This window comes from Cucurbita moschata, unplaced genomic scaffold (genome assembly GCF_002738365.1).
Source record: "Cucurbita moschata cultivar Rifu unplaced genomic scaffold, Cmos_1.0 Cmo_Scf00024, whole genome shotgun sequence".
In the NCBI taxonomy this organism is placed as follows: Eukaryota; Viridiplantae; Streptophyta; class Magnoliopsida; order Cucurbitales; family Cucurbitaceae; genus Cucurbita; species Cucurbita moschata.
In genome coordinates this window covers 1239094-1264490 of record NW_019268540.1, presented here as the reverse complement: position 1 = coordinate 1264490, position 25397 = coordinate 1239094, and the positions used below count along the sequence as shown (strand labels likewise).

The 25397-nt window shown below is 36.2% G+C and overlaps 3 protein-coding genes across 9 annotated transcripts; 1 reads left to right on the top strand and 2 right to left on the bottom strand.

The window, feature by feature from the left end:
• The first annotated feature begins 81 nt into the window (after positions 1–81).
• On the top strand, positions 82–11063 carry LOC111461089. Of its 5 annotated transcripts, none has more exons than XM_023104566.1 (12): positions 82–312; positions 1550–1616; positions 1904–2209; positions 2740–3259; positions 5097–5247; positions 5476–5586; positions 6103–6523; positions 7501–7734; positions 8087–8156; positions 8821–8999; positions 10093–10159; positions 10555–11063. In XM_023104566.1, exons 3-12 carry the CDS (start codon positions 2072–2074, stop codon positions 10707–10709), a joined length of 2046 nt encoding a protein of 681 aa, XP_022960334.1. In that variant the 5' UTR covers positions 82–312; positions 1550–1616; positions 1904–2071; the 3' UTR covers positions 10710–11063. The 5 variants fall into 5 exon arrangements, with proteins under 5 accessions (XP_022960334.1, XP_022960332.1, XP_022960330.1 ...); XM_023104564.1 differs by having other exon boundaries at positions 1827–2209; XM_023104562.1 differs by lacking the exon at positions 1550–1616.
• On the bottom strand, positions 11041–24734 carry LOC111461092 (4'-phosphopantetheinyl transferase HetI). 2 transcript variants are annotated; one of them, XM_023104569.1, is made up of 10 exons: positions 14855–14949; positions 14680–14758; positions 14093–14285; positions 13573–13726; positions 13136–13234; positions 12906–13007; positions 12634–12789; positions 11756–11875; positions 11416–11545; positions 11041–11340 (listed from the first exon to the last, which is right to left on the bottom strand). In XM_023104569.1, the coding sequence occupies exons 3-10, from the start codon at positions 14200–14202 to the stop codon at positions 11231–11233; spliced, it is 981 nt and encodes a 326-aa protein (XP_022960337.1). In that variant the 5' UTR covers positions 14203–14285; positions 14680–14758; positions 14855–14949; the 3' UTR covers positions 11041–11230. The 2 variants fall into 2 exon arrangements, with proteins under 2 accessions (XP_022960337.1, XP_022960338.1); XM_023104570.1 differs by lacking the exons at positions 14680–14758; positions 14855–14949 and adding an exon at positions 24655–24734 and having other exon boundaries at positions 13136–13203; positions 13551–13726.
• On the bottom strand, positions 15794–24734 carry LOC111461088 (ATPase family AAA domain-containing protein At1g05910). 2 transcript variants are annotated; one of them, XM_023104560.1, is made up of 11 exons: positions 24655–24734; positions 23648–23925; positions 22622–22711; positions 20686–22491; positions 20413–20601; positions 20147–20289; positions 19207–19452; positions 18004–18190; positions 17305–17370; positions 16974–17226; positions 15794–16365 (listed from the first exon to the last, which is right to left on the bottom strand). In XM_023104560.1, the coding sequence occupies exons 2-11, from the start codon at positions 23861–23863 to the stop codon at positions 15953–15955; spliced, it is 3609 nt and encodes a 1202-aa protein (XP_022960328.1). In that variant the 5' UTR covers positions 23864–23925; positions 24655–24734; the 3' UTR covers positions 15794–15952. The 2 variants fall into 2 exon arrangements, with proteins under 2 accessions (XP_022960328.1, XP_022960329.1); XM_023104561.1 differs by having other exon boundaries at positions 15794–16353.
• Positions 24735–25397: the final 663 nt, after the last annotated feature.

Below are 25397 nucleotides of genomic sequence, written 5' to 3'. Positions count from 1 at the left end.
ATTGTCATGCTATTATTATTTTTTTCGAATTTGGACAATTTAATGAAAAAAAAGAAAAAAGAAAAAAGAAAAAAGAAAAAAGGATAAAGAAAGAGAAGGGAAAGGAAAGAAGCAGAAGTGGCATTTCTAATTCACAATACAGTTTACATGCAGCGTTCAGTCCAGTCAAGTCACACACACTGTTCGTTCACTTTCTCCTCCTTCCCTACACTCCACACACATTCCCGCACTATCCACCGCCATTTTCTTCATCTTCTCAACTGCTTTCCCTCGTCTCCAAACCCTAATGTTAGCGTTTCGCTTCCATTCAAGGTACTTCAATCCTTCTTCCACCTTTGCCGAAGCTGCATGTGGTTACGGTTCATCTTCTGGAATTTGGCCCCGTTTTTGTGCCGTTATTGCGTTTTTTCTTCTCTTTGTTTTGGTATGACATGCATTAGGATCAGCCGAAAGTTTGCTGTTCAACGTGTTGTTAGTTTGTGTGAAAAATTGTTCTAGAATTAACCTGCTCTTTGTTTGAATTCATGGTGTAGGATGCGATGATCGTTTATCTTTTGAAACCTTGCTGTTCTGTTAGGCGTTTTTGGTTTTAAATCCGGAGATATTTTTCGTCTCTTTCTTATGGTATAACATGCATTAGTATCAGATAAAACTTTTCTGTTCATCAATCGTTCTAGAGTTGGTCTTTAACAAATTCATGCTCTTCTGTTATGACTTCCAAGATATCCGAAACTTTCTAATTCTTCACTCCTCTGTTTTAGAATTGTCTCATGAATTGTGCATAAAAGAAATAGAAATCGTAAGTCTACGGTTTACTGTATCTTTAATGACAAAGTGTTCAGCTTGTTTGGAGTGTTTTGACCTCATCAAAATTAAAACTTCTTGATGGTTGTTCTTTTTATGATATTTATAAGTAACATACTTGCAATGCTTTGTAACAATCTTCAGCTATGTTTTTTATTGTATTTCTTTTGAACTTGAGTCTCTGAGTTAGTTTTTTTAAGATGAAGTAATTAGTAATAATTATCTAAAATGTTCCGTTTGTCTCATTTACATTAAAAGAAGTAAAAAGTAAAAACTAGAAATGAGAAATAAAAAATGAAATACAAGAAGTTAAAAGTAAGAATTAGAAATAGGTGGCTGACTAAGATTTGAACTCATAAATTTAAACAAAAAAGAAAAAAAAAGAACAATGATATTACTATGACGTATGATCCCTTTTGAGGCAACAAAATTCAAAATGGAACAACTAGAAGGGTTTCTCGTTTCCATTAGATTGAACACGTGATTCTTCGCTCTCACGCACTTGGTGGTACAAGATCAGCGTGGATCTAATTTGAGTAATTTCTTCACAAGCAGTTAATTATCCTGCATGTTTTACTAACAACCAAGCCGCTAAAGTCTACACATTATTTGGTTTTTTCAACTCTATGCCAGTAGTCTGCCTATTCTGACACAATTTTTGTGTTATTATTAGCTTTATGTTAGCGAACATAAAGATTGAAAAATTGATTATCACTTGCTTGCTGGTAAATCTTCATTTTTCTAGGTGTGAGTAGACTAGCGAGGAAGTTCGGTTCCTTGTTAGGTTCCATACTTCCCTTTGTTCTTCATGTGTAAGGACTTATGGAACTATTCGTTAAGTTTAATCTTGTTTAATTGGAACCCTTTTCTCTAGCATGTCTCCTTTTTGGGTTGGTTTTTTTTTTTTTTTTTTTTTTTTTTTTTTTTTTTTTTTTTTTTTTTTTTTTGTATTCTTTCATTAGTTTCTACTCAATGAAGGATCAATTTTTTGTAAAAGAAAAAAATTCTTTGCCTTGTCACAGAGAATATGGTCAATTATGGTTCATTGGATGTGGAAGAAATTCTGACGGGGGTATTAATTTAGCTATTCATCTGGCAGCTCTTTTAGCGGGCTCCCAATTTCTCATTCCAAGCAGCGTCAACCTAAGTCTGAATCCTTCTATGTTATTTTTCACCAATGATGAAAAGTTTGGCGTCTGATTCTCAGAAGAGGATTTCATATATGAGAAATTGAGAAACAGTAGTGGTCCAAAAGAACATCCTAACCATGAGTGCAACAGGTGTATGCCCAACCGAGGATGCCATATTTACATTATTAGATTATTTAGTTGAACCCATGCTTCCTGCAAAGTCATTGTCGAGAGAAAATCCACCACAATCTCTTCTGCAATCGGTTGCAAAACAGGTACTTCTCGAATTACCTTTCATGTGTTTAATATTTTAATTTCATTCACTTTCAAGCTTGAGAATGCTCAAACAATCATAATCGAGCCAACAATTTTTTGGTTCTGAACTGGGTGATTTGAGTTGATTTACTGGAAACATCAAAGTTGTACAAGCAGCAATCCGTGTTTCAATATTCTTCCATCTTTAGAGAGTACCAATAGTTTAGGATGATACTATTACTCGTTCGAAGAATGTAATTTCTGTGCTCTCTCTTCCTCAATTAACCGTGTGCTTTAATACTTTTGATCTTTTGGAAGTACAGGCTTTTATAAGCATAGAATTACTTTTATAAGCATAGAAGTACAGGCTTTTACTGTTGTATGATTAAAATGAAATATGTTTGAAGTAGGTTAGTTTTAACTGCATGTGACAGTTTATTAGTCACCACTCCTTCTCAGAAGTTGAAAGGCTCGTTTATTGTCTTAAAAAAAACAAAAATAATAAGGTAGCATGTAACTTAGTGTTTTTCCCTTGAATCTACTATGGTAGGTGCATGCCGTTGTTCTGTTGTACAACTACTACCACCGGAAACAACATCCGCACCTTGAATTTCTGAGTTTTGAGGCATTTTGTAAGTTAGCTGTGGTCGTTAAACCAGCTTTGTTGTCTCACATGAAACTCATGCAAAACTCAGATGATATAGAATTGGAAAATCCCGAGAACCAGCTTTCTCCAGCCGAAAAGGCAATTATGGATGCATGTGATATAGCCACTTGTCTACAGGCATCAAAAGATGATGACGTAGAGGGCTGGCCTCTTTCCAAGGTTGCTGTTCTTTTAATTGACTCCAAAAGGGAAAGTTGCCATTTGCTATTTAGTGTCATCACTCAAGGAGTTTGGTCTGTCATTGAACAAGATTTGGATACCTCGGAATGTCAACCAGAAACTGTGGACGAGGAAAAACATGTAAATAAAAAGAAAAGAGTGATCAAGAAACCTTCAAAAGAGGGGCCAGTTGATGAAATTAAAACTCAGCAGCTGGCATATTCAACAGTTAGGAAAGCAACAGGTTTGTATCTTACTTTATGAGCTCATCAGTGCGTTCAATAATTATGTATTGTTCTTATAATCATAAAGTTATAAGTATACATAGAATAATTACTTTTATTTTCTATCATTTTATTTTAGAGGCGATGTCCCATAGTGATTGTGTTTGCTTAAAAGATTCCTTTAAGATTTCTAATGATTGACTGCAAAGTTGATTGTCTCGTATATCATATCTTCCTCAATTAAGGATCATGTATGGTTAACTTTTAGGAAATAAAGATATCCATCATCCATTTTTTGGTCTTTCCGAAATCAGATTATTTTGGTTAAATTGCAAATTTGGTCCCTTCAGTTTGGAGAAAGAATTTAGTTCCTATGGTTTTAAATGTTAAAATTAGTTCCTACAGTTTGCTAAATCCTCATAAACAGTCTCTAATATTTATGAAGTTTTGTCAAAGCATCAGGATAAAATTCTAACTTTTAAAACCACGGAGGCCAAATTCTAACCTTTTCCAAACTAGAGGGACCAAATTTACAATTTAACCATTAATATTTAATTTTGGTATTGGTTGGATGATCTTAAGGTGCCTCATCATATTGGTTGTGTTTATGTCCTCTTTCTATTCTCTTCTGTAATTACCTTAAGAAAAGGGGAAGAACTTAGATCTAGCATGACATTATTTGGAGTATACGTACAAAAATAAACTAGTCTTTTTAAGGGAATACATTGTTTAGAACTCAGATCATCATATGACATTGTTAGGATTAATCTTCAAAACATTGTCTGGACTAAAGTGTTCCTTTTGTAATTACTATTTTAGGTATGTGGCTCATAACTTGAAGGAATATATTAATTTCTTCAATGAAAAAGTTCTATTTTTTGTTTTAAAAAATTTATGGAGAACAAATTTAGTAACCAAAGAAAGCAGTATGGTAGCTACCCCCTTCACCCGCATCCATTCCCTTGTTGACCTCATCTAGACATTGTATTTTTTCTTTTTGAGGTCTTAATGATGCAAAGTCAGTAAGAGTGCCTAAAGGATTTGGAACATTCTACGCAGATGGGAGGATGCTTGTTTGCAGGCATAATTTGGGATAACTTGTGAGAGGCTTCGAAGCAAATGGCATGTTGCATGTCATGTCGGTCTATGATTGAAGGGTGACTCTTTGGCAGACTGCTTTCTTTGCGGTCTGAGGGGAGCATCAGCCACTTCGAGGGAAATGCTATATTTGTTGCCCAAATTTTTTACATAGATTTCTTTTCATTTATTCAACAAAAAGTTCAAAAAAAGAAGAAGTTCTATCCTCAAACCACGTCCTTGTTAGGTTTTGACACCCTAATGCAATTCACTTAATGTGACACACCTCCCTCCTCAAACCCTCCCATAGAAATTCCCTTGTGACCATTCCAACTTTTCCTTGATGGATCCTTGAATGTTGAAAAGAAAGAAAGCACAAGGGGTTTCTGATGAGTCTTCCCCTTTAGAGAAGAAAGATTTTCTCCAAGAAGCTCTTCTGAAAATTTCAATCGACTTAAATGAATTGAAGTCTTTCATCACTCTTAAGATTAGTTTTCTTTACATCCAACTCTTAAGTGATTGCTCGTTCAACCATAAAACTGTTCATTCAGTCCAAATATATCTATGCCTTTTAAAGATTTTCAATTATTCTATAGTCCCCTAGAGAGCATATTATTGGAATTCGCCTAGCTTTGTGCAGCAATGTAGTGGAAGCAAAATTCACGTAGGCTATCCTTTTTTGTTGCCATTATTACCCTTGCAGTCCTATATTATACTATTGGCACTTATCTTTGGTGCTTACCAATACTTTCTGATCCTATTTATTTTCATGCAAAACAGGGATTAATCAAACTGATCTCAAAATTTTAGAAAGTCATGTTGTATACTCTCATAGTAAAGCGAAATCAGCAGTCAGCTTTTATGTGATTCAGTGCACTCGATCAGCAACTGAAGATGTAATTCAAGTTCCCATTAAAGATACCATTGACAGGTTTTACTCTTTTCCTTTCCCACCTGTCCCCTTCAACTTTGTGTCTTGATATCTTTTTTTGCTGTCCCACCAGCTTCTAAAATGTTTAGGTTAGTAATGGAGTTGGGTATTTGGTTTGAATGCATATCCCAGGACCTCATGTGCAATGAAGCATGGATGAAGGTCGGTCATCAAATCCATAGATACCTTTTTTGCTCATGATTTTTTTTTTTTTTCCCATGGTATTAGTTTGCAGGATTCGTTGTTTAAAATAAATGGTAGGAGATGGAGCATTACCTCAAAAGTTGAGTACTTCCACATTCTTCCATATGCTAGGATGATGCTAATCTGGTTTCACGGGTATACACTTAATTGCTTTTGATATTAGTATTACCGTTGGTATTTATTTATTCGTCTACATAACATGATAATTTTTATCTTACTTATTGTCTTGTTTATTTCTGCTTCGTTGCTGTATCTAACCACTCGCTCTTGCTCAGTAATGTGAGGGTTAACAATCATTCGTTTAACTTTTACTTCATTCAATATTAATTTTTTCTCCCACTTGATTTCATTCTCTGTTGCTGTATCCAACCTCCTAGCTCATGCTAGTTACCTGTATGGGAGGGTTTATTCCAAGCGCTGATTCTCAGTCATTTATCCTAAATCTCCCATTTTAGTAGTTTGCATGTGTGGGGAATAACCCCTTTTGTAATGAGTATTTTCCTATTATTGAAATATCTATGATAGGGAGTAATCACATACATGAGAACGGAAGTTCTTTTTGCTACATAATGGGAAGCGTTGTTATTCTTTTTTGACTTGTATACGGAAAGGTGATTGCATACTAATATCTCTATGCTCTCTTTCACGCAGGGTAACTTCAACCAATAGTTTACGAGTCATAGGTGGAGCAAAGGTTGATGAAAACTTGAACAAGCCTGAGAGAATAGATGTAATGAGGACACTTGAAATTCAAGACAACCAAGATGGTGCTAGTGCAAACAATTTGAATAAAGGGACTAGCACTTATGGTGAAGGATTGGAAAGACTGCCAGATAAAACTAACTATATCAGTAGTTTGAATGATGTGATGTTCAGGCCCCAGAATTCTAATGTGGATGACTTGGTTCCTTCCTATCCAGTGGAGAAGAAAAAGGATGTACCAAATACTAGCCAAGTTTTCTTTTCCTATGCAAAGAAAAAGAATGCTAGGCAAGCTGACAATCGCGATGCAGTGATGATCCCATGTATGGTGAATGAACCAAATGCCTCAGAAAGTGGCATCAAAGTTAAGGTAAGTCGTAGGAGTATCTTCAGATACTTATCTAGTCTTGATTTTATATTTATCTTTAGGTATCTTAAGATATGTAGTCTGTCTAAATTTCATATTTACCAATAGGACTCCTGATGTTTATGGGACGAGATAATTTTTGTTGCGGGATATTTTGTATGATTTATTTTCTTTTTTGGCACTTTGTATGCATGATTTAATCACTCAAAACAAGATTCTATGTTGAGACCCATCGACTAAGGGACAGTCTTGAGGATGAATTGATGTGGTTCCTTTATGCTTTAGACACCACGAAAGATAATACTGTCTTTTTTGTTTTCAAGTTTTTAATGGATTTTATTGAAGAACTTACATATTTTGAAGGAATTGTTAAATCCTTTGAAAAATGATTAATTACTTCCCAATTTACATGGAGTATACTTCTTGTGCAACTTTTTAAATGCTTAAGCAAGGAAACTGGAAAAGAAAAATCTAATTTACAAGGTGCTCCTTCTAAACATAGGGCACAACAAGATAGTTTTTATAAGTCTCAGTAGATTACAAGAGAACCAAGTAATCCTTTGTTATATTTATGAAATGCTATCTGCAGCAACTTTGGTAGAATAAAACAGAAAAAATCTGTTATAGAGAGTTTCTCCTTGGATTTAATGTGATAACAAGTCGAGAACAAGAACTCTCAACCAAGAATCTTTCAAATTATTCATTCAAGTTCATTAAGAAAAATCTATTATGAATGAGAACAAATTAATTCCAACTATTAGTTTAGTTTTGGATTCAGTATTCATTTTACTTGGAACCAATGCAAGAGTTCTTGAATTCAAATTCTGCATGAACACATTTTCACTTCAAAATCAATTATGTATAGGATGAGCTTGTTAATCAAAGGAAAATTTCAATATAATCTGATATCTTTTAATGTAGAAGTATTAGTTTTATTGTCTTTTATTTATAATTCAGCTGAAAGCATGATTTACTTTCAGGATAGGATATTGGCAACGAACCCTTGTCATGCTGAATGCAGTGGTGAAAAGATTGCTTCTGGAAATCTCTCTGACAATATTTCACTTGATCAATATAGGAACGGTGATCATGCTCTTGTCACCTGTCAATCGAACACAGAACATCTTACTAAGTTACAGGAAATTATAATTTCGAAAGAAACAGCATTGTCACAAGCTGCAATTAAAGCTCTAAGTAGGAAGAGGGATAAACTGGTACACATACATTTTATATTGTGGTTAAGTTAGGGCTTATGGTTTTCTGATGAATTTAATTTGAGCTAGAAACTATGTTTCAAAGTTCAACATAATGCAAATAATTAGATTATGTATTCTGTAATAAAGAACTGAGATTATGCTTGCTCTCAAGTTCTCCTTTGCCCAACATTGGATGATGGGTGTAGGAAAACAATTATGCTTGCTCTTATATCTTGTTATATGCACCTTACAATAGTATTCCAGTGTCCCTTTTTCTCTGACCAAGGGTTTCATATAGATTGAGCCCTTTTGAATATTGATATTTCATAATTGTTGTTTAGAGAGTGAAGTCCATTCATTCTGTTTGCAGTCTCATCAGCAGCGCATCATTGAAGATAAGATAGCTCGGTGTGATAAAAACATGCAGACAATATTAAGGGGTATGCTCTATTTTCTCTTTTCCCTTTCTGTTTTATTTCTACAGTTTTGTTTATTTTGCATGTTTCATGTACAAGGCCTCTAGAATTTTAGATCATTTCGTTCATCAAATACTAGCAGTCCTCTGTCCTCTCTTTTGTTTCAGTTTTAATTGATGAACCCCTACCCTCAACTTTCTATGATTTATAGTCTTCCGTGGTGCATCCAAGAATAGATAAAAGTATTTTGCAGAGATTTATTTGAGACTAAGGTTTGAATTATTGTTAGATCACTATTCTAAGGATTATACAGATCCTGAGCTACAAATGGAAGTAAAGTTCGAATTCTTAGATTTGATATGTGGCATTTGTCACTGCTTTACTAAATCGTTTGACGCCTATACTGGAGCTAAGTTTTTAATATTAGTGCAAATTGATCAATTGTGTCAAACTTGAAGAATTAATATTACTCGTGCCATATTTAGATGTGCTTTTTCAGCATTTAAAGGCAATGCCTTAAATTTGAACTTGAGTCTTACTTCGTTCCCTGGTTTTGCTTTCTTATTTTATTCCATAATTCTTTTGTAGATTTTATTTTGATCTTCTTTCATCAGATCAAGTTAACCAACAAGTCATCATAATTAGCCAGAGAAAATGTCTAAATTACGTTATATTTTGGTTACTAAAGGTGATGAAGATGGCTTGGTTATAAAGCTGGATTCTGTGATCGAATGTTGTAATGATGTCTGCATAAGAAGTATTGCGGAAGATAGATCTTATCAATGCTTTGAAGAAAACTGCTCATCTCAATATGGCACGAGTAAGAGATTGTCAGAAGCAATTCTCTGCGTACAGAATCCATGTCAGGTGAGTTAACCATGGAAGATAATAATATTATAAACTTTCATACTCAAGGGTAGTTGCATGGTTGTATTTGTGGTGTACATATATTTGTTAATTAATTTTGGTAAGAAACTGAGCTTTCATTGAAAACAAATGAAAGAATGTACACAAGCATACAAAAAACAAGGCAATTAAAGGAGTCCAACGATTAACATCCTCTAAAGACACATAAAACCTCACTCTCTCCCGTACCTCCACCAAAAACCTTACAACCCCTTAAAATAATGGGAAACATGACTTTCATTACAAGAGATGAAAGCAAAGAGAGGCTACAAGAAAGACTAGAGGGGCAAGTAAGGAACTCTTCCAAAGAACAGCCAAGATAAAATTATAAAGCACAAAAACATGAAACACGTTGATCTATTATTTCAAACAGCTGAATTAGAAGAATAAAGTTCTGTTAGATTGCTTTGTTATGGTTTAGTATACAGGTTGGAAATACTTGGACTAAAACAAAAGACACCTGCCATAGGGTAACCCACGGACTGCCACCATCTAAGCTGTTTACTATTTTATCATAGAGATGTAGCTACTATCACCAATATCATTGTTATCATCATCAAGAAAACTTTTAGGTATGATATTTAAGTCCCTATTATAAAAAATTGGAATGAAAGGAAGATGGGAATGAGGGATCAAAAGAGTTGTTCTAGGGGTGAGTTTAAAAAAAATTGAAAGAGACTTGGGAGTTATGGCTATTGCTAAATTATTACTAAACCCAAAACCTTAAACTGATGGATTATGGTAAATTTAATTTGTTTCCGTACTTTTATCCCTTTGCTGATGGGCTTGAATTCTTTTCCTTACAAAAAAAGGTACTAGTTTTGTCTACTTGTCATAATATGTTTTAAACTTCTTTATGGTCCCTCTTTGGATAGTAATGATATCAGCGTTGATACCAAATTTCTTTTGATATACTTAATTGTTTATGGTAATTGTAGAAAAACCCAAATCAAAGCTTAAGGGTGACTTGTCTGCTATTCATTTTTCTTTTACTATTTTTACATTTGTTTACCTTTACAGTTGTATATGTAATAATGCTCTTTTGGCATGGCAGGAACTGGATGACATATGTCGTAAAAATAATTGGATATTGCCTGTTTACGGAGTCTCGACATCAGATGGTAATGATAATGCTATTTTAGAAAAGTTGTCCATAAACTAACACTAAGGACCAATTTAAGATTTATCGAAAATAAAAGGATTAGAATTTTCGAAGTACAAGGACCCAAATGGTATTTTAACCTTTTACTTTTGATTTCGAGTTATTTGTATTGCCAATCATTTGTATTTTATATTGTCGGTTTTCCCTCTTGCATCTTGAAATGTTCTTGCTAATATGAAGTATTTCCTCAGAAAAATGTACAGTGGGTTTCAAATTTGATGGTGCTCATTCTGCCTCCTGTTTTTTCTGGTTTTTGCACGTCTGATCATGCATTGTCCTGCCGTACATTGCAATTTGAAATCATTTCTCAGTATCTAATATGGAATAGGAAATGTATTGTTTGTTCTTCTGAAGGTGGATTCCAAGCTAATGTGTATGTAAAAGGGATGGATTTTGCATATTCAAGCTGCAGCGAGCTGTGTCCAGACCCTTGTGAAGCCAGGAAATCGGCTGCAACAAAGATGCTAGGTCAACTATGGACGATGGCAAGTCAGACCAAGCAGGTTTAGGTGCCTTAGTATGAGCCTGAGGCTGGTTTTATAGGAGGCTAACAAAACCTAGACAACTATCTAAAGTTGTGTTAAATTTTCGTCTCTTCGCACTCTTTAATATCATCCTTGATATTTATTTTAGGTCTATATTCTATTTTCGTCTCTAAACTTTGATGCACGAAGCCTTTCTTACCAACGACAGCCACAACTTGCACACTTGCAACAGATTGGCCTCGTGCACAACTAGATGGGAATGCCTGTAGAGTCTGACTCGAGAGCATAGCATTGAAAATATGGACAGTGTATGAATAACAATAGTTCATAACTCCATGAGAAAAGCCAAAATCAATAGATCACAACTCCTTGGTGCCATTTAGGACTCCCAACTCCAAAACCATTTCACCTTTCAATGTTTCTGTTACATAATTTTGGACAAGTTTACAGCTTAGAACTTCAAACAACATTTCTAAGAGAATTGTTTCGTTTTGATATAAGAATCTACAGGCCAGTTGGAGTGGAATCTTGAACTTTCCATTTCATTAAGCAAAGCCAACTATTGGTGAAACAGCCTCAGTTCCAGCAACACATTCATCCTCCACGTATGGAATTGTTCTCCATACATCCAACTTCATGGGAAGACTCGCTGTTCCTGTAAATATACCGAAGTATAAGCTTATATCAATCACCAAGTGTTACTGTTTGATATTGTAAAAGTGAACTTCACCTCTAATATTCGCGTCTTTTTTCATGCAAACAGCAACATAATGAGAACCCGACAACTCCATCAAAGCAAATGTCACGTTTCTTGAGCAGTTTTCGGGATCATCACGAGGCTCTACACTTACTTCATAAGCCTGGTACAACATAGCCATTTATGAAATTCGTAGTACAAGAACCATGAAGAAAAAATGGTTGTTCATATTCTTTAAAGCATTGTAAAATAATAACCCAACAAGCTGGCTACATGCTTATTTGGTAAAGCCTATATACGATTCACATTCCATTTCGAATCTCCCCTGTTTTTTCTCTTGTAGAGTTTCTTCGAGTCTTGATGAATGGCTTACCTTCTCATTAGTTTCACACCCAGGAAGACATGAACCTCGAGCAGTTCTGTTAAACCGAATAGTGAAAGTCTTGAAAGGAGTAGCTGAGAAGCCCCTACCCAACGCTTTGACATATGCCTCCTATAAAAGTTTCAGTAAATGAATTTACACCAATAAAAAGGAAGAGAAGACACCAATAAAAAGGAAGAGAAGAAATTTTCAAATGCAAATGAAGTGACTTTATACCTACCAGAAATTTCCCATAATCAACCATGCACACAAGAAAAAAAATCGAGAATATACTTTAGAGGTAATAATAATAAGAATGTGAGATCCAATATCGATTAGAGAGGAGAACGAAACATTTCTTATAAGGGTGTGAAAACCTCTCTAGTAGACGCGTTTTAAAACTTTGAGGGGAAGCTCAAAAGCGAAAGCCCAAAGAGGACAATGTCTGCCTACAGTGGGTTTGGGCGGTTACAAATGGTATTAGAGCCAGACAACGGGCGATGTGCTAGCGAGGAGGCTGAGCCCCAAAGGGGAGGGACACGAGGCAGTTTGCCAACAAGGACGTTGAGTCCTGAAGGTGTGTGGATTGGGAGGTCCCACATCGATTGGAGAAGGGAACGAGTGCGAGCGAAGACACTGGACCCTGAAGGGAGGTAGATTCTGAGATCCCCACATCGATTGAAGAGGGGAATGAAACATTTCTTGTAAGGATGTGGAAACCTCTCCCCTAGTAGTACACGCATTTTACGTTTTAAAACCTTGAAGGGAAGCTCAGAAGGAAAAGCCCAAAGAGGACAATATTGACATAATATGCTTTCCAGACGTGCCTAAGATCTCAAATGCAATTGCAAGTAGAAAATTGATACGTCATGGACGCTATTGCAACTCACCTTCAGAGTCCATAATTTGATGAATTCCTGCCGCTGGATTTCAGGATCTGAAATAGCAGATAAAACTTCTATTTCATTTGGAGAAAAGAAACGTTTAGCAAAAGCTATGATGTTGTTCCTTATTTTTCGTGTCTTCTCTTCCACATCAATACCAATCTGAATTAGAAATCACACAAGTTAATTATGTTTAACAATTGAAATCATTTACTCACTACAAATCCAAAGAAGATATTGCAGAAGTAGAAAATGTAGCATGTAAAGTAGACACTTACTGGAGAATTCATAGTCACTCCACAGGCTATTAAGGATGAAGAATGTGAGATGTTGAATTGCAATGGTGGTAGACACAGTTCACTGCTAATTCGCAAATCTAACTATTCAACAATTATATAAATATGAACAAATGGAAAAACAAAAACCGAAGAGAACGCGAAGTTACACAGAACCTCGAGAAAAGTCGAATGTAAACAGTAAATAAATGAAAAAAAGGAAAAGATATCACCTCAGGCTTCCCAAACTTATTCTTTTTAAACTTCAAGGCTTGTGGATCAATTTGACAATGTGTAACATCTAGGAAGAAAATAGCATATTTCAGGCATAACAGCAAAAAGAAACTTGCACGTCATATTTAAAATATATGGTAAATATCGCCATGCCCCACTATACTCTTTCATTTTCATTTTCAAATCTCAAGCCGAAAGGATTCGTTTTGGCTAGAGCGCCCAAATCCGCTGAAAGGGTGCTCTCCAATCTTTTGATTAGGAAAGCGGCACATACTAGGGGTAGTGACTGTTTATTAAAAACACAGGACTCTACTAAGTGGTAACACAATGAGAGTCTAACACCTGCCCAGTGCCAAAAAGTTTTCATCGTGCAAGTATAAACATTACAAATGAAATAACAATAAAAGGACTCACATCTTGAAAGGGTAGATCGTACCAAAGCACGAGCTAGCAAGGCTCTTTTTTGAAGCTCCCCTTCTTGTATTTTCATAACATTCACCTTTTCATTTGGTGAGAGTAGATTTAAATAATGATTTTGAAGATCTTTATTCTTTACTTCATCAGGTAAGATATACCAGATATGGGTTTCCCTGAAAAGCAAGGAAATAGTAAAGAATAAATCTTGGCGGTCGGGATCATTCTAAAATACTGAGAAATCTTGTAAGCTACATGATCCACCTAATCACCAAATGATGCATGCACTATACAACAATAGGCCACTGAACATTGAAATGTACCATCAGTAACAGCCCAAGTCACGTTTAAATTAGAACAGCCCAAGCCACCACTAGTAGATATTGTCCGCTTCGGCCTGTTATGTATCACTGTCAGCCTCTCGGTTTAAAATGCGTCTACTAGGGAGAGGTTTCCACACCCTTATAAGGAATGCTTCATTCCCCTCTCCAATCGATGTGGGATCTTGCATATATATTATCCATAATGACAAATGCTCATACATTTTAGAAGGGAGTTGCATTGGAACAAGAGGGGATGCAGCAGTGGCAAAACTCCTTGGGAAAAAATGCATGTTTGTTCTGGTTCTGGCTCTATGCAGAGATGAGAACATAGATGCCGTGAACTGTACGTATGATCGATCGTTGATAAAAGTCAATTTATGACCATGGCTCCATCGAAGCAACAAAAAGTTACCTGTAATAAAGTGAGATTATTGAAGACATAAAATGTGAAAGGACCAAGTGCAAAAAAATGAAGACCATCATCTATAGCAACTGAATTCAAAATAATAATCAAACAAGAATTTAATCCAAGCTACGTGCCACCTTGAAAAAGTACATGCATCTAATCATATAAACATATGCTCTATCACTTGCGTATTAATTCTCATGGCGTTGTGTGATCATCCCCCTCAATGGCATATGCCCTATCACTCTATGGCTATGAAAATCATAGATTCCAGAAAGAATAGTCTAATTATGAGTAAAAAACCATAGAAACCAAGTATTGACCATGATTTATGCCCAACATAAAAGCAAAAACATAGTGCAAACATTAAGTAATTGCATTGCATGTTATTAAAACAAACCTCAGCTCGTTTCGCCTCGTTCTTGCCTGGTGTTGGCCGAAAACGAAAGATATCGCGGCTTCACAACAATCGAGGCTGTCTGATCAAAATTTTCACCAAAAACAGGAAGCATTCTCAGAGGTGAAAAAACGACAAATTGAAACATGAGGAGAAAGGGGGAAAGTGAAGGAAGTACCGATGGTGGGTTTTGGTGAGTGATTCAATCGGTGGAAATTGCATTTGAGTGAGGAGAAAGACGACGAAGATCGAACCTGCTGGCGTTGAGGAGAATAACCAAAAAAAACAGTGCATGGCCACAGCTAGGGCTTTCGTGGGCCGTCGATGAAAGTTCGCCCAGATCCTACTACTTGACCCGACCCGACCCAAAACGACACCGTTTTGCGAAGTAATATGATGTTGGGTAATGGATGACGTGTCTTTTATTTTTATGTTTTTTCGTTACTACAATCTCCCTTAAATTTTAAAATGTTTTATTACTATCCTTCCACTTTTAAACATAGTTTGAAAATAAGTACTATTTTTAAATAAATATTTATGAAATTTAAAGATAAATTTCATTTTCCGAATTCTCGAGACTCTCCTTCGAAATAGTGTTCGAGTCATAGTAATGAAATAGTGTTCGAGTCACAGCAAGGAAGATCTTGTGAAATATTGAAGAACTTCTGTCTCGTGGAATATTAAAGAACTTCTGTCTTGTGAAATATGAAATATTAAAGAACTTCTGTCTTGTGAAATATTGAAGAACTTCTGCATAGTTCGAATAGTCTTGCAAACTAAGGTTTTTACAGAGATTGCAGTGTTATTCACAGCTCTCTAAACCTTTATAAACATATATTCAAAAAGGTTTTACCGATAAAAGTCATATACAAGTAAATTATGGATTATTTTCCTTTTTAAAAATATTATAGCGACCAGAGTACACATTATTAACACGACCAAAGTACACATATGGTCCTACTAGTCCTGTTGTGCTTTTTTCACTCAAAACAAATATCATCTTTTCAATATGTTTCATATCATTGCTGTTCAACCGTTGATCCAAATGACATTATCAGAACCAACAACAGAATACTAGAGAAAGAGAGACCGAGAGAGAGAGAGAGAGAGAGAGAGAGAGACACTCAACAGATTTCCATTGCAATGAAATTCCCGACTTTACATCAAACCTAATAGAGGAAACCTTTCTTTTCTCTAGCCATTCTTTTTTCTTTTGTTTTGTGGGGGTGGGTGGGTTAATAAGAGGATTCCATTTGTAATAAACTAATAATTATCATCAGAAATTAGATTCATCCTCTGCAAATTTCAATAAAAACTTCAAAATTGAATGCTTCGGATCATCCATGCCTTCTTCTTCTTCTTTATCTTTAATCTTGAACACAGCTTTCATTATCCGAGTATATAGTCTTTCAAGCTGTGGAATTCCGTACTTCCCACTCCGCTCCACAAGCACGTTCTTCACCGACTCGACTTGCCTCGCGATATACCCATCCGATACCCCAGCAGCATCTTGTGAACCATTCCAATCTGTGAAATCGGGGACCTCTCTACCAGAACCTTCACACTGATTCCCACCATCCGGACAGGTTTTTGAACTTTCATGACTCACTTCATTCATTTCGATATCGGGAGATGGCTTTGGCACAACTGAATCTTGACGCAGTGGTGGTTTCTCTTCTGTTTGTAAAGCTGACAGTCAAAAACTTAATACCAAGAAAGAGGGGAATGATATAGTAGCAGCAAAAAGGCAACCAATTTTTTGGATACCAAAACCAATAAATCCCACCAGAGAAACAAACAATTCATTGCAGGATGAAATGGGTTTTGCAAAATCCTAGCTATCTATTGGGCTAAGTGCATGACTTTCAGCTCGCAACTATTTAGACAGAAACACACTAAAAAAACTATGCCTACTTGGAACCTAGACATGATTCTGCACATTATCCCTTAGTTTAGCCAAACCATGTTGGTCGGGTCTAATTATGTGATCAGGCAATCAGCAAATGCACTAAAAAAAGTAAGAAGCCATAACCAACAACCATTTTTGAAGTAAGAACCCATCACCCATGACCAACAATCAACACTCATTTCCGTGAGACCTAATCTTAAATGTGTTAAGTAATAAGTTTATTTTCATGCACGGTAATACATACATATACATATCTTAACCTCCATCCGTATCCAGAACTTGAAATGGGGTGGGGCTACTTCGGAGTAAAAGAATATATCTTCAGTACTTCACGATTTAAGAAACATATAAAAAGTGAACTTCTAATTGGCGTTTATTAACACAGTACCTGCATGATGAGCAGCATCCACATTCTTCTTTGGGCGTTTTAATGCCTCATAACTTCGATTGAAATCAAGGTCTGGGTGGACATTACGCAATCGAGCACTAGCTCGAGTAGCAGTTCCCAGCTGCACAACTGGGGTAGATGGAAACATAGTTCCACCAAGTTCTTCGGGCATGTTCAGAGGACCACCTTGGGCAGCTATCTTGTCACAGAATGCAATCAGCGCCGGATCCATCTGCGTCAGCATTCCATGCACCTGTGGATAGAGATATCAAAGCTGATAAGGCCACTTAAATTTAGATGAAACTCATGTAAAACAAACAAATGAACATACTGCATCTCGAAGCTCGTAAGCTCTGCTAACAATCCGAGCACCATTGTAGTCATTTCCATTATAAGCCTGAAACCAATATGAAGTCTATAAGAATTCATTGCTCATTAACAAATATGGGTAAGAAAAGCTCAGTAGAAGTGACCCTTTCTTCGTTTTATGGGGTTGAGAAACACACTGGTTTCATTGATTTTTTACAGAAATGCTCGATTTATTAAAATAATTAGAACCAAAACGCTCAAGCACCAAATCCACGCACACAAATGGGTATGAACACAAAGAAATCATATCTGCTAAATCAAGTTTGCCCCACCAAATTCTGGCAGTAACTCTTCCCCAAGCCTCCAACACAGCAACTAATTGACCTCCTTAATCATATCTACTACAGTTTGAATTGCGTAAACAACCCACCAGAGAGATGTTCAAATATGATTTAGTACAAAATGAAAAAAAAATAAAAAAACAAAATTATAGGTCCATAGGTTCCCTCTGAGCAGTATATTGCTTAAGCTTTATTTGGAGGCTGTCTAAATTACTTAAGTTAATTGTTATAAATAATATTTATTTAGACGTCTCAATTCACTTGGATGACACCCTTGCACAACCACTACTCGACATACTTTCACACAAATTTTCATATTTTTAGGTTAGCTAATTCAATCAACACGTAGTTTATGTAGAAAAATCTGTTAATAGGAGTACCTTTGCATTAGAAACAATAAGATCTACATCTTGGACAAATGCTGAACAAGTAATATACTGCCCAGCGTCAACGTGTTGAAGTAATGTAGCCATGTCCATTGGGTTCTGGACCACTGAGCGGTAATTGGGAGCTTCCTCATCCAGAACAGGGTAATGGAAGACAGTAAACCTTTTATCATATAAAATCCTGCCAAACAGGAACAACAAAATCTATTTAAACAAAAAAAAAATGAAGTATTTGGCAATCAAATTCAAATAAAGGAACGCAACTGTTCACTCAAAGTCTTCAAATTTGCTAACCTTTGAAAAAGTAGTAAATTAAAAAAACCTACAGAATGTACTAAAAACCCTATTTCTTCCCCAAAATAATCAAATCCCAAACACAGCAGAAACCTTTACAGTAAAAGAAAAAGATGCAATTCTAGGTCTTAAAAAAGAAAAAGAGGGAATCCAGCCTTCATCCAGCTGACTAAGTCAAATAAATAAAACAAGGACTGTATGAGGTCGGTAGTGTACAGAAAACAAGGAAAATAAGTACCTATAAAAGAACTTAAAGAGTCTGAAGCCCAAAGGCAGACAGAAGGTAAGTCCCTTGAAGGAAATGCTAAGAGTTTTTGGAATTGTCCAGTGAGAGCTTTTTTTTTTATGGTTTGGAAGGAGAAAAACTAAAGAATTTTTAAAAATAGTTCCATCTTCAATGTATTGTTTTTGGAGTAATGTACAACATACTACGTACTAAAACCAAAAGAAATTCTTTTGTAACTACTCATGAATCTAAATGATTTAAAGGCTTCAATTGTGAAATTTGCTAATTTGGGTGGGGATTCTCTTTTGCCCTGCCCTTAGGTTTTTCTCCCGTTTGTGTTTATAATACATCCCTCGTTTCTTATCTGAAACAAAAACAGAGGAATTCAAAAGGTAAAAAGACTAGGTAGTTGAATAATAAATTTGAAATGAAGTTTGATGATTGTAAAGAACAGGACTTTCATCGAGAAAAAGAAAGAAGATAGAACATGGTTACAAGAGAACAACGCACAACAAATAATTAACTCTCAGCTAGTCGATGACATTGTGCCTGTTATCTTAGAATGGGAAAATTGAATAATATAGACAAATTAAAGTCATTGATTCTATAATACAGTTCAGCAAATAATCCTCATAAGTACATAATAAAATGACTGTTATCTTAGCATGGGATCTCACCTGTTGCAAACATCTCTAAGGCACATGCGTAATCGTCGAAGGGCATGCTGTTCAGCTTCTACCTTGGCCCTTAACTCAGAAGCCTTTGGTCCACTGGCTACTACTGGAGCCTTGGGAAGTTCAGGAAGGGATCCTGACACTTGCACTTTTTTCTGCATGCCCTCCAGCAAAACTGAGGAAGCAGCCTCAATTAAATGGGTAAAAAACAGAGACTTATCTTCACTGGACGGAGGACTGACTTGATAGCTGGTAATTAGACAAGAAAAAACGGAACACGTTAAGCACAAATAGTTATTCATAAACAAAAGAATATTATTAGCTGATGTACTTTCTGTATAAAAGATTCTAAAAAGAAATACAATAAAAGCAGAATTATTTATCTCTTTTGTCAATCAACTACTAAGTACTTTTTTCTTAGTAAACCAATTTCATTAAAAAGAACGAAAATATATGTAATCAAAAAAAGTGGAAAATTACAAGGAAAAAACAACTAGGAATGAATAAAACAGAGAAAGCAGTTAAAAGAACCCCCTGAATCATAAAATATCTTCCTATTCATTCTCAAGCCAAATCTACCAAAAACCATAAATAAAAAAAGAAAAAAGAAAAAAGAAAAAAAAAAACTTTCAGATGAAACAATCAAAAAAAAAAAACAACAGACCACCCATACGGATTACAAAGTTGATCAAACTACAAGGGGCGTTTTCAGATGAAAAGGATGCCATCCAATTAAAATTACTAAGCTATAGTGACATTATGGTCTAAACCGACAGACCCTTTGTTGTTCCATATGAAAAGGATATAAGAATCGGAGTTGTTTAGAAGCAACAAAAGGATCTGGTTTTAAAATATGTATCTAAATGTCATTTATGCATAATAAGATAATAAACAAAGCTTAATTTCTTAGTAATAATTTCACTCAAAGTAAAAGAAGGCATACATTACGCGATCAGGAAAAATCATAGAAGCTTTCTCATCAACTTCAGCAAGTGAAACTAAAGATGTTCCAAGCAGTAATATGGGTAAGTCAGAAGGTAGCTCCTCTAAAAGAGTCAATAAAACAGCTCTCAATTGCTCATCTGCCTGAAATGTCCACCATTAAACCAACCCAGCACATTAAATGATGTTAGAATACTAGTAAAAACAAAATAAAATAAAATAAAGCATTAATGCCTAAATATTGAGTATCTCGAGTAACAAACTCACCGTCTCCCACCAACAATGAAATTGAGGTAGGTAGAGTATTGATGGAGTAGTCCTTCTTGCTTCACCAAATATATGTACCAACGCTTCCTCAGGTGTCTTTGCACTAGGATCAGAAAGCAGTGACGGAAGTCCCAAAGAATGAACAGGGAATTTCTCCAATTCATGCAAAATTGCAGGACCAAGGTGATCCTGTAAAACTAAAACAGTAAGTACATTTAGTTGGTTGCTCCAAAGTGATCATAGGAAAATATAAGGAGGTTCCAAGATAATTACCAACCCAACGCCTTCACCACCGCAAAGCAAAAGACGAGGTCTAAAAACTAGCGGAATTGCGGATCCAAAAGAAAGCATGGAAAGTTTGGCAAACTCTGACGATGCTGCTAATGGAAAGGCATCAGATAGGATATTCATGGCTTTATGAAGGTGTCGTTGCAAACATGGCGCAACTACAGAAGACAGCGGCCGAGAATGCACTACAGCACCTCGATGAGCAGCAGGAGTGATTGTGGACATGGCTTCAACAAAATGATACTTTTCAACCTTGACTGACTCAACATCTATTAGAAACTTGTCATCGCTAGTATAAACCTGAGGATACTTTTGGCGGAAAGCTTGAATAGCAGCTTCAGTGCAGAGAGCCTTCAAATCAGCACCACAATAACCTACACAAGTAGCAGCAAGTTCAGATCGAAGCTCCTCCGAAGGAGGATTCTTCCACTTGCGCGTGTGAATGGCCAATATCTCAGCACGCGCATCACAACCAGGCAGTGGAAAGTTAAATTCACGATCAAAACGACCAGGGCGGCGTAGGGCTCCATCGATAGCATCTATCCGATTAGTAGCTCCAATTAATACAACCTGCCCACGAGAGTCTAACCCATCCATCAAAGCAAGCAAAGTGGAAACGATGGAATTATGAATCTGCTCCTGTTTGCTAGATCTAACAGGAGCAAGCCCATCAATTTCATCAAAGAATATGATAGAAGGTTGATTCCTCTGTGCTTCTTCAAAAAGTAGTTTCAGTTGTCGCTCAGCCTCACCAACCCACTTGCTTAGAACATCAGCACCCTTCCGCATGTAGAAACTGACCTTTTGGCCGGCCTTTGATGCAGCACATGCTAATGCTCTAGCAATTAATGTTTTCCCAGTGCCTGGAGGCCCACACAACAGCACTCCTCTCGGTGGAGTTATATGATAACTTGCGAAGAAATCAGGGTAGAGTAAAGGAAAGAATACCATCTCCTTCAAAGCATCAATATATCCTGACAAGCCACCAATGTCATCAAAGCTAACATTTTCATCAACTTGTACAGGTTGAATATCAGCCCCACCTTTAGAGCTTGGTCCAGCAGTTTGAATACCAGATGATAAACTTGAAAATGCATCACTTTGATGACCCCAACCAGATGCAGCAATATTCAATCCCCAAGACGCAGTCCCATGCATGTCCAATCCTCCAAACAGCCAAGGTGGGCCAGATCTACTTCCACCTCGAGCCCATGGTATACCAGGTGCTTGATCCAGCTCATCCACAAGAAGAGAATCGTCGGAATCTTCAATCCTTGACATACGACGTTTATGAACTCTTGATCCACCCCTCCTTACATCTCTCCCAACCTTGGTGCCCATTCCTTGATGTAACACTCTACGAGGAGATGTTGGTCTTGGTTTACCTTCTCCAATAGAGAGTCTCCGAGCATCGGGACGATTTCGAAGATCATATCGCCTTCGTACCTCCTGTTCTTCTTCACCTCCTTCATCATCACCATCTTCCTCACCCTCATCTTCAGGTTCAGGATCACCGTCATCATCATTTTGAATATCTTCCACATCATTATCCTCTATATCATTCCCATTTTCAATCTCATCTTGGCTCGCTTTATCTTCTGAGCTACCTTGCTCATCATCTGATTCTGAATTCAAACGCTCTCTAGAAATTAGTCGAGAATGACGTGGTCGTAATCCCTCACGCCTAGGAGTAGGTCTGTTCTCCTTGTTTTTCGTATGCTTTGGAGAAGAAAAAACATTTTTATTTGAGTTACTAATCCTCCGACTCCTCGACGTTTTATACTTGGGACTCTGTAACAAGTTACTCAGCTTCAGTCTAGGTGACAAATACAGGTTATATTTCCACAATACATTTTGAAGCATCTAACCAATCAAAGTTGAGTTCAGGAAGAAAACTAATTCTTCGAACATTAAATCTCACCATTAAATCCTCGTCTTCAGAATCACTGTAACGGCTAAAATTTGGACGCCCCCTCTTCTGTCGTTGAGAACGCCGCAAATTTTCAACTGGCTGCTAATACACATGAGAAAATATAAAAGTTTGAGATAATGTAGAGTTTAAAAGAGACAAACCCATACAATCATTAACTTGTACCAGGGGCAAAATCCATTTACCTAACCTGGATGAGTTAATTTTAATCTTGAACTATCGATTTCATTCAAGTCAGAAGTAGAATAACAAATAGGGCAGAGAAATAACCAACAATATCCTGTAAAATTCTACCAATAAAATACCTAAAATTGAGACAGAAATATGTCAAGCCAACCACGAAAATACCCAAATCTAACCATAAATTGAGCAGGAATATCAAAACTCAAAACTTGATTTTAGAAGAAGAAGACATTCCCCTTACACATCCATGAAGCATCTGACTCCTTCCCAAATATACAAATTCAACAGAAAAAAAGCATCAAACAAAATAGCCTAATAATCCTTGCACAAGAATGCCAAAGTCTAGCCACAATTGTTCAAAAGAAACACAAAAACATAATTGATTGAGGATAGCAGTTTGATGAAACTAAAACTCAACGCTAAATTTCAAACCTATCCATCCCTTCTCACAAGCAAAACATACAGATCAGAAACATAGAACTATAGAAAGAAGAATGCAAAAAAAACATACATCCTATGCCACAAAGCTACTCCAAAGGGATCATACAGATCAGAAACTCCCACTACTAGAGACCTACTCGAAAGGGTTAATCCTGTACTTACTCACAATAACTCTATATACCACAAAGCATTTTTTTCAGCGATTTGTTAACTGGATCCATGCAAATTCTCCACTTATCCCAAATCCTTTATTTCCAACAACCTTGTCTTAAAAAAAATCGAGTAATATGTACTTAGAGATGATTTTTAAATTTAGTATCTATCCTAGCTATAATCAATTCCAAAAAGATTTTTTGAATTGATATAAGATACAGGATATAGTTCTGTTCTCACGACAGCATTCGTAGTTGGCAAGGATTGCTTCTTTGGACGGAGCATCTTGGCAATTCTAGTAGCTGGGGTTCTTTTCTTGTTGGGTTTGAAAGATGCAGAAGGACCATAATATACATATGGACGACCATATGATATTGGCCTCCTTCTTGGTCGAGCACTTGTTCGTAGTGGGCTGGAGACTGGTCCATCCCCTAAACCAGTTTGCTTTGGATACATGGGCGATAGAAGAGCTAGATGGGATTGATCAAATTTCCGGTGAATGCTTCTGAAGACAGCATCTGACAAGCAATTAACCTCGTCAATTTTCAGCAAATGACTCAGCAATAAAAATATAAGAAAACACTCTAGCCAACATGCATTTTCAAATATCCAACCAATGAAATTGGGAGGACTGTTATGATGTTCCTAATAATGAAATTGTCATTCATCCCCATCATTGTCATAACAATGAGCTTTTAAGATATCCAACCAACATCATGGTAAAAAAAACCACTACAAAAAGTTTAAAATAAGATCAAGATGTTCCTAATACGCTTTACAGTTTACCATGACAATAACAATGCTAGAAAGTGACAAAATCTTGATCACGAATGATGGAACACAGTCCAAGAGTAGAGGGTACAAATCATTTAACAAGACGCACATTCCTAACCATGGTTTGGTCAATCTTATCTTAACGATAAAGGTTATAAGAGGTAATATTGCAGACTTAATATATCCCCTCTAAAAACGAAATATACCCGGACAGCACAAATACATATGCCCAAAATTACATGACTTCCTTGGAATTACTTGCATATTAATTCTCATGGCGCTGTGTGATCATCCCCCTTAATGGCATATGCCCTATCACTCTATGGCTATTAAAAACATAGATTCCAGAAAGAATAGTCTAATTCTGAGTGAAAAACATAGAAACCAAGTATTGACCATGATTTATGCCCAACATAAAAGCAAAAACATAGTGCAAACATTAAGTAATTGCATTGCATGTTATTAAAACAAACCTCAGCTCGTTTCGCCTCGCTCTTGCCTGGTGTTGGCCCAAAACGAAAGATATCGCAGGCTTCACAACAATCAAGGCAGTCTGATCAAAATTTTCACCAAAAACAGGAAGCATTCTCAGAGCTGAAAAAACGAGAAATTGAAACAAGGGAAGAAAGGGGGAAAGTGAAGAAAGTACCGATGGTGGGTTTTGGTGAGTGATTCAATTGGTGGAAATTGCATTTGAGTGAGGAGAAAGACGACGAAGACTGGGGAAGAAGATCGAACCTGCTGGCGTTGAGGAGAATAACCAAAAAACAATTGCTACGGGGAAGACGGAAGAGAGTGCATGGCCACAGCTAGGGCTTTCGTGGGCCGTCGATTTGTAGGGCCGTTGTTGGGCCGTCGATGAATGTTCGCCCGGATCCTACCTTGACCCGACCCGACCCGACTCAAAACGATCCCGTTTTGGAAAGTAATATGATGTTGTGTAATATGTCTTTTATTTATTTATTTTTTTCGTTACAAAAAAACCATTACCTTTTGTAAAAATATCTCCAAACTTTTAAAATTTTAAATAATACTCTTAAATCTTAAAATAATCTAAAAAGCATTTTTTATTGAAAAAAAAATATCTCTACTTTTAAAATTTTACTCTTATCTTAAAAAATACTATTAATATTTCAAATATAACATTACCCTTATAAAAAAAAATTAAAAACATTACCGTATATATGGATAGAAACAATTTATCGATGACTTAATA